Genomic DNA, 13,878 nt, shown 5'->3' on the forward strand with positions numbered 1-13,878 from the left:
CTAGCACCAGCCAAACTACTTTTACTTGCCATGAGTGCTGTGTGCGCCTAAATCCAAAACGGCAACCTGTTCCCTAGATATTGCACTACTTCTGAGCCCATCGGGCCCGGTTTAAAAGTAGTGCACTTTGGGACAAAGCCTGTGTACCTGCTCTCCTAGAAGGGCTAGATGAGCCAGGACCCCACGGGTACGTCAATCATTCAAATGAGCTAGTGGTCAGTGATGCGTTTTGTACATGGAACAAGTGAAGAGGATTCCTACAGGGTGTAAAAGGTGTAACAGATTGCTGTACAGTATGCACATACACAGGAAGTGTCCTCGCTCTCTGATTCTAAACACAAGCGTGGGCCGGCCTACCATTGGTCAGAACCACTCCCTGGGCATGCAAAGCTGTAAACAACTGACCAAGTCTCTCGTCCTCCTCCAACTCCCTTCAAATAAACACATGCCAGAGCAGTAAATTAGGGAAAGACCAATGTCAGCCAGCCAAAAACAGGCCTGGCCAATTGGAAAAAGGAAGAAAAGGAGGAGCAGAGGAAAATAGGGTTCTGCCAAGTCAAGCATTGCAAACCCGAAAAACAAAATGTGCTACCTAACAAGCAAAGGTAACCTTATACCTCTCTAATTAGCTAGTACTGGCCACATGCCCTTTGACATTTATAATGCAGTGATCTGTGGTCTGAGCCATGTAGGTTGTCACTGACTGTATAGGGAACTGAACGTGCTAGAAACTAGTTTCTCTACTTCAGTGTGGTTTGTTTTTTAACATTTTTTTTTAGTAAGTGTCTATCATAGGCAGCCTAGCTGTATGGAGAAGTGCTTCTGTATACTTAAGTGTCCAGATATGTCCTTTGAAATGTTTGAATCCGTCGACTGTATTGCGATTTGTGAATTCAAAAAATGTGAGTGGCAAGTTTCTGCATGGCGATGACTGATGCAAATAAGACCGGTCCATTCTGCGCTCTGTATTTAATGCAGACTTCCCCACCAGCACTCAGACAATAATATTACTAGCTCATAGGCTACACCCCCCTCAGTCTGAAACTCCTTTTCTCTCAATCACTCCTCTTTAAGGTATTACAGTAACCTTAGTAAATTAACCAGAATAAAAATAACACTAAACAGCAGGGCAGACAGCAGATCCTCCTAAAAGCTTTGGGCTTGATCCAGGTCAGCGGGGAACTTTGCTGTCAAAAACAACCCCTTGTATTCCTGTGTTAGTAGCCAGTAGGCTACATGGGTAATCGTGAGATTAACTCCCACTATAACTGTAAATGGTATTCAGTTGGCCTGTGTGTGTGTGAACTTTTTAATGAAATTAGGATCTCTAACAAACTGTCGTCGTCCCCCCTACACAAAATTCACACTGCAGCTGGCTTGCCTGCCCTCTCTCTACACTAATGTTGTGAGTGTGTGTTCAGTCTGTCACGTATAGAATATCCTAGCCTACTCATTGGTGATAGGCTCTGCTTTACTGACGTTGCGAGACATTGCAAGCCAGGAAATTCCATTCCATTGCGAGATACAGCTTTTGATTGCTGATATAGGCCTAGTACACGGTCCTGATTCAGTCTGTCTGGTGGCCGAGCCTAGGAGCTTAGAGCGTTGGGCCAGTAACCGAAAGGTTGCTGAATCTAAACCCTGTGCTGACATGGTAAAAATGTTGTTCTGCCCCTTTACAAGGCAGTTAACTTCTTATGGCTGAGATCCCGTTAACGGGATCGACTTAACAGCCAGTGAAAGTGCAGGGCGCCAAATTCAAACAGAAATCTCATAATTAAAATTCCTCAAACATACAAGTATTTTACACCATTTTAAAGATAAACTTTTTGTAAATCCAGCCACTGTGTCCGATTTCAAAAAGGCTTTACGACGAAAGCACACAACGATTCAGAAACTTTTCCGCTAGGAATCGACTCATCTTTCTACTAAATGTCTTGGTAAGTCACAGTATTTAACTAACTTTTTAAAGTACTTTTTTAGGAAAGAGTGGTCGGTGAGCAGGCAGCAGGCTAGCTGCGCGCAGGCAGCTCAAGATAATTTTATTGACAGTTCTGGTCGCCTAGTGATGGACGGCATTCCTTTCAGAAGCGGCATTCCTTTACAGACAAGTAAAATAGTTTCGAAGTGCCACTGAACGGGTATCTCCAGAGAAGGTTTCGTGTCGTCGTTAAAAATCCATAGTGTACACTTGTAGTAGCCTAGTTCCATTCAAGGGTATATGACTGCGGTAGATAACCTCATTGCCCGGCCTTAGCGGTCCTACATACGTAACAGGACCATTATTCTGCATCGGGAATTGACATGGGATTTTAAGACTTTTTTACATCACATTTTAACGGAAAAAAATCATGTAAAAAATGTTCAGTTTAAATGTTAAGCAAAATTGTTAATTTGTCACAACCCTAGTGTGTGTACACTTGGCACTGGCTTGGACGTGGTGAGAGGCTGGGTCACTGGAGCTGGGAGAATTGACCCAGTTCCAGTTGTAATGGCTGCTTTGTATGAGGTGATAGTGGCAGTTCAGTAAAGTCACTCACAGCCAAACAGATTGGAGTCAGTGGGGTAATGGACGCAAAGTAGGTTTGGAAAAACTCCGTAAACTTTCTCAAAACTCCTGGTTGGAAGATTAATAGAATCAGGAAGGAATAGGCAAGAAATCTAGGAATCCTCCAACCAGGATTTCTAGAAAACCTGAGGATTTTGGTTAACTTCTTATGGCTGGGGGCAGTATTGAGTAGCTTGGATGAATAAAGTGCCCAGAGTAAACTGCCTGCTACTCAGGCCCAGAAGCTAAGATATGCATATTATTAGTAGATTTGTAATAGATTAGATTATTAGTAGACTCATATGGCAGGCAAAAACCTGAGAAAAAAATCCAACAAGGAAGTGGGAAATCTGAGGTTTGTAGGTTAAGTCTTTGCCTATCCAATATACAGTGTCTATGGGGTCATATTGCACTTCCTAAGGCTTCCACTAGATGTCAGTCTTTAACCTTGTTTCAGGCTTCTACTGTGAAAGGGGAGAGAATAAGAGCTGATTGACTAAGGTCTGGCAGAATGCCATGAGCTCAGTCAGGCGTACGCCTGTGAGGTAGCTGCGTTCCTTTTCATTTCTAAAGACAAAGGAATTGTCCGGTTGAAACATTATTGAAGATTTATGATAACATCCCAAAGATTGATTCTATACATCGTTTGACATGTTTCTACAAACTGTAATGGAACTTTTTGACATTTCGTCTGCCCTGCGCTTCGTCAATTTGAATTTGTGAACTAAACGCGCGAACAAAAAGGAGGTATTTGGATATAAATTATGGACTTTATTAAACAAAACAAACATTTGTGGAACTGGGATTCCTGGGAGTGCATTCTGATGAAAATCATCAAAGGTAAGTGAATATTTATAATGCTATTTCTGACTTCTGTTGACTCCACAACATGGCGGATATCTTTATGGCTTGTTTGGGCTCTGAGCGCTGTACTCAGATTATAGCATAATGTGCTTTTTCCGTAAAGTTTTTTTGAAATCTGACACAGCGGTTGCATTAAGGAGAGGTGGATCTTAACTTCTTAGAACTAGGGGGCGCAGTTTTCACTTTTGGCTAAAAAGGCGTACCCATTTGAAACTGCCTATTTCTCAGCCCCCAAAACTAGAATATGCATATAATTAGGATGCATATAATCAGATTAGGATAGAAAACACTCTGAAGTTTCCAAAACTGTAAAACTTTTGTCTGTGAGTTAAACAGAACTGATATTGCTGGCGAAAACCTGAGAAAAATCCAACCAAGAAGTGGCCCTGTTTTTGAGACCTCTGTTCCCATGCTTTCCTATTGCCCATATAAAGGGATATCAACCAGACTTCTTTTTCTATGTCTTCCCTAAGGTGTCAACAGCCATAGTTTCAGGCTTCTATTTTGAAGAATGAGCGTGAAAGGGCACATTGCGTAAGTGGATAGGTGGGGGCTCTGAGTGATTTTTGCGCAAAAGTGAAAGGCAGCCATTGTTTCTCTCGGTCCTAGTGAAAAGCCAACTGTCCCGGTTGATTTATTATCGAATAGATATTTGAAAAACACCCTGAAGTTGGATCAAAAACAACGTTTGACATTTCTGTGGACATTATGGATATAATTTGGATTTTTTTCCGGCGTTGTCGCGAACGCTTTTTCCGGTGGATTCCTGGGCATAACGCAGCAAACAAACGGAGGTATTTGGATATAAAAAATATCTTTATGGAACATAAGGAACATTTGCTGTCTAACTGGGAGTCTCGTGAGTGAAACCATCCGAAGATCATCAAAGGTAAACGATTAATTTGATTGCTTTTCTGATTTTTGTGACCAAGTTACCTGACGCTAGGTGTTCTTATTGTTTTGTCGAGCGATCGATACATTTACACAAATGCAAGTATTGCTTGCGCTGTAAAGCATAATTTCAAAATCTGAGACGACAGATGGATTAACAAAAGGCTAAGCTGTGTTTTGCAATATTGCACTTGTGATTTCATGAAATTATATTATATAGTTTGCGCTAGGCTACGCTATGCTAGTCAGGGTTTCTGATGACAAATATCCCGGATGGGTAGTCCAGGTCATAAAGTTCCATGTCTAATACTTGTATCTTTTATCAATGTTTATTATGAGTATTTCTGTAAATTGAAGTGGCTCTCTGCAAAATCACCGGATGTTTTGGAAGCAAAACATTACTGAACATAACGTGCCAATGTAAACTAAGATTTTTGGATATAAATATGAACTTTATCGAACAAAACATACATGTATTGTGTAACATGAAGTCTGATGAGTATCATCAAAAGGTTAGTGATTAAATTTCTCTTTCTGCTTTTTGTGACTCCTCTTTGGCTGGAAAAATGGCTGTGTTTTTCTGTGACTAGGTGCTGACCTAACATAATCGCATGGTATGCTTTCGTCGTAAAGCCTTTTTGAAACCGGACACTGTGGTGGGATTAATAACAAGTTTCTTTAAAATGGTGTATAATACTTGTATGTTTGAGGAATTTTAATTATGAGATTTCTGTTGTTTGAATTTGGCGCCCTGCACTTTCACTGGCTGTTCGCATATCGATTCCATTAACTTCTTACGGCTGAAATCCCGTTAAGTTACCAAAGTTTTGCAACCCTCACATGATGAAATGCATTCAAACTGCTGTCCGACATGGCCGTGTTCAGTGTGGAGAATTTGTTTTCAAACTGGGTGAAAGGGGGAGATGCTACTACCTGGACCTGCATCACAAATTGATTTCTGTTGCTAAATGTATTTATATGATGTGCCCTGCTGAACACGAACAAGCACTCTGGGGCTTGATTTGGGACAATCAGACTTATCTGGTGTGTTGTTACAAATTGGGTTAAGGAGGGAGAGGGAGGGGTGTGGTTGGTTGTTGGTTCTGTCCTGGAGGGGTTCAATAGGTAGCAAATGTTCCTGATAGGGAATATGGTGCCATTTCGGGCAGGCCATATCTTTTCCCAGCTGTGTTTGTTTTCGGTCCTCAGTTGAAATTAAGCGTCCGTTTCAGTGTAGTGCACGCTCCATTATGCTTTACTTTCATCCTATATTTACCTCAGGACTACTACCTATATAAATGTTCTTACAGGTAGTACCCTACAATGCTGCTAAAATAACACTGCAGCCTATCATTAATACTCTATAGGCAGGTTGCTGCTCCATTCAAAAGCTGGGTTACGTTCCACACTCGCGTCAGATAATCATAAAGTAAGAGACATGCCAAAGCAAGTATATTATCAGAATGTCAACACAAACAAGTAATTAAAATGCAATTTGTTCCAGTTGCTGCTAGGCTATATGTAAGCGGTGGTGTGGACATTGCAGCATTTCAGGGGTGAAATAATTTCACTGACAGTTGTGTTGAACTCAATAGGCCTTTGTTTGCGGGAGGGTTTTTACTCCAACCCACACAAAGGCGTCTTTGACAGGGAGTGTTATCACCACAGCAGCTGAGCTGTTTAACCAAGCGCGACAGGCCTTCCTCGAGTAGACTTGGGCTAACAGAGTTCATATGGAAGAGCAACAGCCCATATGTGCAGCTGTTTTGACCACTATGACTCAAGCATGGAGTGTACCATTAAAGTGCACATTCCTGGCACTCTCTTATCTTACATATTGGGTGGGGGGGGTGGGGGTTGTATTATGTACTGGTGTGTTTTCTTACAATATTTTCAGTAGATCTGAGTGATTAAACCCAACAACAACAAAAAGTTATTAAACAACTAATTGGACAAATTCGGTTCAATTACTTGAATTCCATTTTTTTGTGAGCCCAACACACCGTTTCTTTCAGGAGAGAAATCATGCCAAGACCTATGTGGGACGCTGGGCTGAGGGGAGTATTGGTTTTTATTTAAAAGAATATTCAGCCTAGGTCAGCACAACAATGTGGTAATTAACTACAATTGACCATAATCCACTGCGCCCGTTTTCTGTTTGATTGCTACCGCATGCGCAGAGATGACTGAGGAATGAAAAATAACACTAGTTAAATAAAAAGCAAGTAATATACACAACTGAATTTGTATTATTTCATAGTCATAAAAAAAAAAAAAGAGTAAACAAATGACTTAAAGCACTAATTGCTAAGCAACACTTTTTTGAGAAATTCCAATGTATGTACTTTACAAAAGGCAATAACGTGAGTATTTTCACACGTGACACTAGAATGAAATCCTGGGTTTAATTATGCTTTACAATTTTCACTGAATTGTAATCATTATTTTAATCCTTAATCCTATTTTAATCCAGATATTCCAGATATTCCAAGTAGGAACTGTAGGTTGGTTTTAGTAATACTGAACAAATTACACAATTGCAACCTGATCTCCAAACCATAATCTATATGCTATAAATAAAAAGGGCATCCATTTCACATTAGTACATTAAGCACATGCATTACGTCAAGTATTTCTATTGGTCCATATAGCGAGCTATACATGCCCACGTCACTAATCTTGTAAGGCTTGATGCTGCATTAGTAACCAAGTGGGAAGTGAGAATTTCCCACCATAGAGTTAGATAGGACTCTAGATAGATAAAACCCAATTTGGCATGGACATTGCCCTTGAGAGCTTCCACCATTTTAAATTGTGGACTGGGTGGGCCTTCCTATCGGTGAAGGATCACATGACTCCATCCAGGTCATCAGCCAATGAATTATACACGTGAGCAAACGTTCCATAAATATAGGTAGCATTAAATCACTAACCTTGTTTTCCTTATCTACTACTTTTGAGTTGGCAGTACACACCCTTGCAGTTTTTTGCCAACTCAAAAGTAGTAGATAAGGAAAAGTACTACTTCAAAAAGGAGATTGCCGCACTGGCGTTGCCCGTGCGCTCAGACGCCATAAAGGGACATGTAAAGATGATATTCATCAGTCTTTACCACATAAGACGGGGGGGAAAAAAACATTTGAACGGCCCTCCAACTGGTAATTCCTTGTGGGAAACTTATTTATCGTCGCTGAACTCCGACTTCTCCCACATGGCGACCTCTGACGTCACCTACTAAGGAAATTACCTTGATAAATGCAACTACAATTTTTTTTAATGCAATCTATTCATACGGTTTTTGAACACTATCATTTGTTTACAAGCCTGATAGCTGTACTTTTAGTTTATGGTTGACACAGCTTGTTGGCCATTAGCCAAATTGGGTGTTTCTCAATGAGTTCAAAGCATGCAAATGCATCCAACTGGTATTTACGACTTGAAATGGTAAATGACCACCTCCCACTTGGAGCTGAAGGATGACCGACTAGTTTCCCCACTAGTATCTACCAGTTGGAAGGCCGTTCAAATAGATTTTTCCCAGTTGTATGTGGCAAACAGAGAATGATAGAGATATCATCTTTGTATATGTCCCATTATGGCATCTGTGCTCACACAGACAGCGTGATTGAGGCCATCTCCATTTTGTAGTCAATTTTCTTCTATTACGAGTTGGCAAACAAACTGAAAGGGTACATAGAGGTCGACAGATTATGATTTTTCAACGCCGATACCGATTATTGGAGGACCAAAAAAATCCGATACCGATTAATCTGCCGATTTATATAAAAAATAAAAAAAATGTATTTGTAATAATGACAATTACAACAACACTGAATGAACACTTATTTTAACTTAATATAATACACCAATAAAATCAATTTAGCCCTAAATAAATAATGAAACATGTTCAATTTGGTTTAAATATTGCAAAAACAGTGTTAAATGGGCCTAGACAGCTGCCTTGGGGAATTCCTGATTCTACCTGGATTATGTTAAAGAGGCTTCCATTAAAGAACACCCTCTGTGTTCTGTTAGACAGGTAACTCTTTATCCACAACACAGCAGAGGGTGTAAAGGAATAACACAAGTTTTGCCAGCAGCAGACTATGATCGATAACGTCAAAGGCCGCACTGAAGTCTAACAAAACAGACCCCACAATCTATTTATCATCAATTTCTCAGCCAATCATCAGTCATTTGTGTAAGTGCTGTGCTTGTTGAATGTGGTGCCATCCTCCTCTATAAGGCTGTTGAAAGTTTGTCAATTTGTTTACTGTAAAAATAGCATTGAATCTGGTCAAACAATTTTTTCTAAAAGTTAACTAAGGAGTGGTAACAGGCTGATTGGTCGGCTATTTGAGCTAGTATATGGGGCTTTACTATTCTTAGGTAGCGGAATGACTTTTGCTTCCCTCCAAGCTTGATGGCACGCACTTTCTAGTAGGCTTAAATTGAAGATGTGGCAAATACGAGTGGCAATATCGTCCGCTATTAACCTCAATTTTCCATTCAAGTTGTCAGACCCCGGTGGCTTGTCATTGTTGATAGACAATCACTTTTCCACCTCTTCCACACTAACTTTACGGAATTTAAAATTACAATGCTTGTCTTTCATAATTTGGTCAGATATACTTGGATGTGTAGTGTCAGCATTTGTTGCTGGCATGTTATGCCTACATTTGCTAATCTTGCCAATGAAAAACAATCATTAAAGTAGGTGGCAATATAAGTTGGTTTTGATGAATGAGCCATCTGTTTCAATGAATGATGGAGCTGAGTATGCCCTTTTTCCCAGAATTTAATTTAAGGTCCTCAAAGCTTTTTAACCATCATTCTTTATTTCATTTCTTTGTTTCATTGTGTAGTTGTGATAAAGGATGATTAGAGCTCGTTTACAAATCCGTCCCATTCAACATAATGAATGATGTTCAATGTCATACACGTATTTAACTAATATGCATAAACGTTATTTGGATGTTCGTTGAAGTATTTTTCAAGTAGCCCAATAAAAATGGTATTGCAACGGATTGCGCTTCTAGTAAGGGGGCGTGGTGTTGTTTGACAACATGAACATTGAGTTCGTCGTTTGACCGCATGCTTATGCAAACAAAGGGGTTTGTCAGGGTATTTAGCATTTAATCAAATTTCCGAGATTGATTAAAAACATATAGCATTGGCCAAAAATGAAAGCACTGTTGCATCAATGTTTATGGACATTCCAGACAAGAGGTACAGGAAATGTGTTCTTCAAAGCAGTAACGTTAATCACAAAACATCCCTTAATACAAATAAATGTGTAGGCAAATGTCCGTAATTTAAACATTTGACAGGACAGTATATAACTGCTAGTGATTGATTGCGCAACAACGGTGTACTACAGCATGTTGATTGGCGAAAGGCTAACGTATCTGGCTAGCCAGTTAGGTAACAAGATGTAAAGAGGAAAGTACTGCACTGCAAAAACACGTTTCGAATGGGTTAAATATTAGAGGACGTGTTCACATATGCCCAGCAAGACAATGGGTCCATAAAAAACTTTACATACTCAAATATGTCGTTCAGCAATTTGTGAGTTGGCCGTCGAACTAACTTGCTATCTAGCTTCATTGCTAACTGGGCTCGCGCTAGTACAAGTGCTCGAGCACGAGAGCACATGGTGGAGTGTGGCTGGAACTGCAACCCAACCCTTTGAGACAATAGCGAAGTGGGCAAACATGTTTTCCTCGTTCAAGCCAAACGACTTACTGCCTTGAAATAAGCGTGCATTCGTGCATATGCTATTCAAATAACTCACCATCATGCTTTTGAACGGTGGTCCATGTCTCCCCTTCAGTCGCCATGGCGCTGTCTTGAAATGGTTGTTTACCGTTTAATAGCAATCCCCACCGTTTGGTCTGTCATGAAAACAAATAGCAGAAACGTGCAAAACAGCGTGAACAAACAAAATGTGCATCTAATGTATACATTGATGTTATGCACATGCATGGCGAAAATTGTGAGAACGTTAATCCTCACCCTTAGACAGTTTGCTTGCTCGCGCTATATAACGTCAGCTATAATACCCCCAAAATATGAAATGCAGTAACAAAATTAATGTCAAATAAATTCGACACTTTCTTTTTATTAAAGTAATATATAACTACTACTCCTTTCACAATAAATCTGACAAGAGCATGAGAAATCTGATGAGCAAAGAGAACTAGTCCGTGCACATTTCAGCAACGACCTGAAAAATAAACAAAGTCTGTTTTTAACTTTGGAAGGTCTGTCTTAATATCACGTGAAGAAAGCGCGAGCGGGGAGTGGTTAATACATGGGCAAGTCCTTATCTGTTCTGGCCAATCATTTGGGGTTAGTGTTATCCGAGATCCTTGGGACGTCCCTACCCTAAACCCTAAACTTAACCCCTACCTTTACCCTAATCATAACGGTACCTAACCGTAACCATTTTTTATTTCAACTTCAATGTGGTAGGGTCGTCCCATGGAACCGAGATTGCAAGGACCAATCATACAGCAGTAGAATATAGATAGGACAATGGAGGTCATAGATTTACAATCACAAGCAACAATCGATACATTTCATGAAGCTTGACCATACTCCTCATAGCACGTTTCAATGCTGTTGAAAATGTTTACCTTATGGTGTTCTAGCAACATTACACCACAAAATAATTATCTGCTTGCATTTGTAAAAAAGGAATGAATCCTATGTATGAATGACCAGGGCAGCTTTAATTTGCATACAAACGTAATAACACATAATCATATGCTCTGATGTACACACACAATTGCCTTTAGTACAACTGAGTAAGGCACATTAAATGCAAAGCCTGCATAGCTGCATTCTCATTTCTAACAAATAGCTCCAGTGGCAAATGTGAGTGAGGTATGGCTTCCTCTTCCTTCACAGTTGGATTGGGGTCAGAGTCAGAGTCTGGTTAATTTCCAATATATTTTATATAAACACAAAAAATCTAGCTAAATGTTTATCAAATCCATATAAACAATTGCTTCATTTAAGTGAATTGGAGTCAATTTAGCCCTGGTCATGGACCACAGTCCCACTGCTCTACAGCCTGATCTGAGCAAAAGCTTGCTCCCTGTTTTGCACCTAGGGGCCAATGACAGGAAAGGACCCAGGGTACAAACATTCAGTGAGCTCTGGCTGCGTGGCCCTTACACAGCTTTATCGACTCTGTTTACTTGGAGAGCCACAGAAGTATAAAACGTGTAGCCATTGGTGCTTCAGAGACAAAGATGGGTGAAGCTAACGCCTCATTGGGAAAGAGAGGAGTACACGAAAGGTGGCCAATTGGGATGTCACAAAGGGGGTGAAGGAGTAACTAGGCAAGGGTTGATGTGGGTATTTTTCTTCCTCTTTCCAGAATTCACTTATCCCCAAATCCCTTCCCCTGCTGACTGATAACAACAAGAGCGGGCCTTGGAGCTGAGAGAGAGAGTGTTGACTCAAATATTATATCCAGTTAATGTGGGATATGAGGATATAAAGGTATAAGGAGATCGCCCCTACACTTTACCCATGCGGCCCAGAAAAGATCCTGGTTAAAATGTTTAAAATTATAAACTGTAAGAAAAAAAAAAGTATATTGAAGCAAAAGCGTGTGGCTAAATTATTTCTAAAAGTTTTGATTAAACCCTCAACATGTACCTAATTTTAAGTTATCTTTTACCCCTTGGAGGGAAAAAAACCCCAACAAAAAACAACCTAACAAATACATGATGAGGTGGCTGAGTGGTGAAGGCGATGGATTGCTAATCTATTGTGAATCCCATCCTTGTCGGTGGAAGTAATTTTAATGTAGGTGTTGTAGCTAAATTACTAAGTGTAAATGGCAAATAATGGTATCTCTCTACTACCTACTCTCCCTCAGGAGGCTGAAAAAATGCTGCTTGGCCACTAAGTCCATCACAAACTTCTACAGATGCAGCACTGAGCGCATTCTGTCAGGCTGTATCACCGCCTGGTACGGCAACTGCATTGCCAGCAACCGCAGTGCTCCCCAAAGGGGGGTGCGGTCCAACGCATCACCAGGGGCACACTGCCCGCCCGCCAAGACATCTACAGGACCTGGTGTCACAGGAAGGCCAAGAAGATCATCAAGGACTTCAACCACCTGAAGCACAGCCTGTTCACCCTGCTAGGATCTAGAACAGTGATTCCAAACCTTTTTCGGTTACTGTACCACCAACTGATTTTTGCTCCAACAGGAGTACCCCTTAAGTACCCCCTAATGTGCATTTTACCAGTAAGTGTATGGTCTCATGAGTCTTCTCAAGTACCCCATGTGGATAGGCTCAGTACCCTTGGTTGGGAAGCACTGATCTAAAAGACGGAGACAGTACAAGTGTATCAAAGCTGGGACCAAGAGACTGAGAAACAGCTTCTATCTACAGGCCATCTGACTGTTAAACATTAATCACTAGCTAGCCTCCGCCCGGTACCCTGCCCTGAACCTTAGACACTGTACTCTGCCCTGCACCTTAGACTGCTGCCCTATGTACATAGAGTCATTGAACACTTGTCACTTTAATACTGTATTATAGTCAGGGCTCGTCCTATATATATATATGTATATATATGGATTTTAAATGACTGGAAATACAGATATGTATCTGTTGGTCACAGCTACCATAAAAACAAAGGGCGTGGATCAGAAAACCATTCCATATTTGGTGTGACCACCATTTGCCTCATGCAGCGCAACACATCTTCTTCGCATAGATGGGTGGTGACATGTCTAGTGAGTATGCAGTCCATGGAAGAACTGGGGCGTTTTCAGCTTCCAGGAATTGTGTAAAGATCCTTATGACATGGGGTCGTGCATTATCATGCTGACACGGGAAGTGATGGTAGCGGATGAATGGCATGGCAATGGGCCTCAGGATCCCATCACGGTATCTCTGTGCATTCAAATTACCATCGATAAAATGCAATTGTGTTCATTGTCCGTAGCTTATGCCTGCCCAAACCATAACCCCACCGCCACCATGGGACACTCTGTTTACAAAGTTGATATCAGCAAACTGCTCCCCCACACGACGCCATACACACTACACTGTCTGCCATCTGCCCGGTACAGTTGAAACTGGGATTCATCCCCGAAGAGCACACTTGTCGTCCTCACCAGGGTCTTGACCTGACTGGAGCTCAGCGTCGTAACCGACTTCAGTGGGCAAATGCTCACCTTCGAATGGCACTGGCACACTGCCAGTGCCATTCGAAGGTGAGCATTTGCCCACTGAAGTCGGTTACGACGCTGAGCTCCAGTCAGGTCAAGACCCTGGTGAGGACGACAAGCACGCTCATGAGCTTCCCTGAGATGGTTTATGACAGTTTGTGCAGAAATTCTTTGGTGGCTGGTCTCAGACATTCCCGGAGGTGAAGAAGCCAGATGTGGAGGTCCTGGGCTGGCGTGGTTACATGTGGTCTGCGGTTGTGAGGCTGGTTGGACGTACTGCCAAATTCTCTAAAACGATGTTGGAGGTGACTTATGGTAGAGAAATTAACTTTACATTCTCTGGGCAACAGCTCTGGTGGACATTCCTGCAGTC

At 41.2% G+C, this 13,878-nt stretch overlaps 1 protein-coding gene across 1 annotated transcript in view; it reads right to left on the reverse strand.

Moving 5' to 3' along the window:
* LOC139578955 (programmed cell death protein 4-like) overlaps positions 1–10,578 on the reverse strand; it is a 33,139-nt gene extending 22,561 nt beyond the window's left edge. Inside the window, exons 1-2 of the mRNA XM_071407114.1 lie at positions 10,319–10,578; positions 10,098–10,197 (exon numbers count right to left, since the gene is read on the reverse strand). Of these exons, the coding sequence (XP_071263215.1) occupies positions 10,098–10,143 (46 nt within the window). The 5' untranslated portion in view covers positions 10,144–10,197; positions 10,319–10,578. The remainder of the gene's footprint in view (positions 1–10,097; positions 10,198–10,318) is intronic.
* Positions 10,579–13,878: the final 3,300 nt, after the last annotated feature.

The sequence above is a fragment of the Salvelinus alpinus genome, chromosome 6 (assembly GCF_045679555.1).
Source record: "Salvelinus alpinus chromosome 6, SLU_Salpinus.1, whole genome shotgun sequence".
In the NCBI taxonomy this organism is placed as follows: domain Eukaryota; kingdom Metazoa; phylum Chordata; class Actinopteri; order Salmoniformes; family Salmonidae; genus Salvelinus; species Salvelinus alpinus.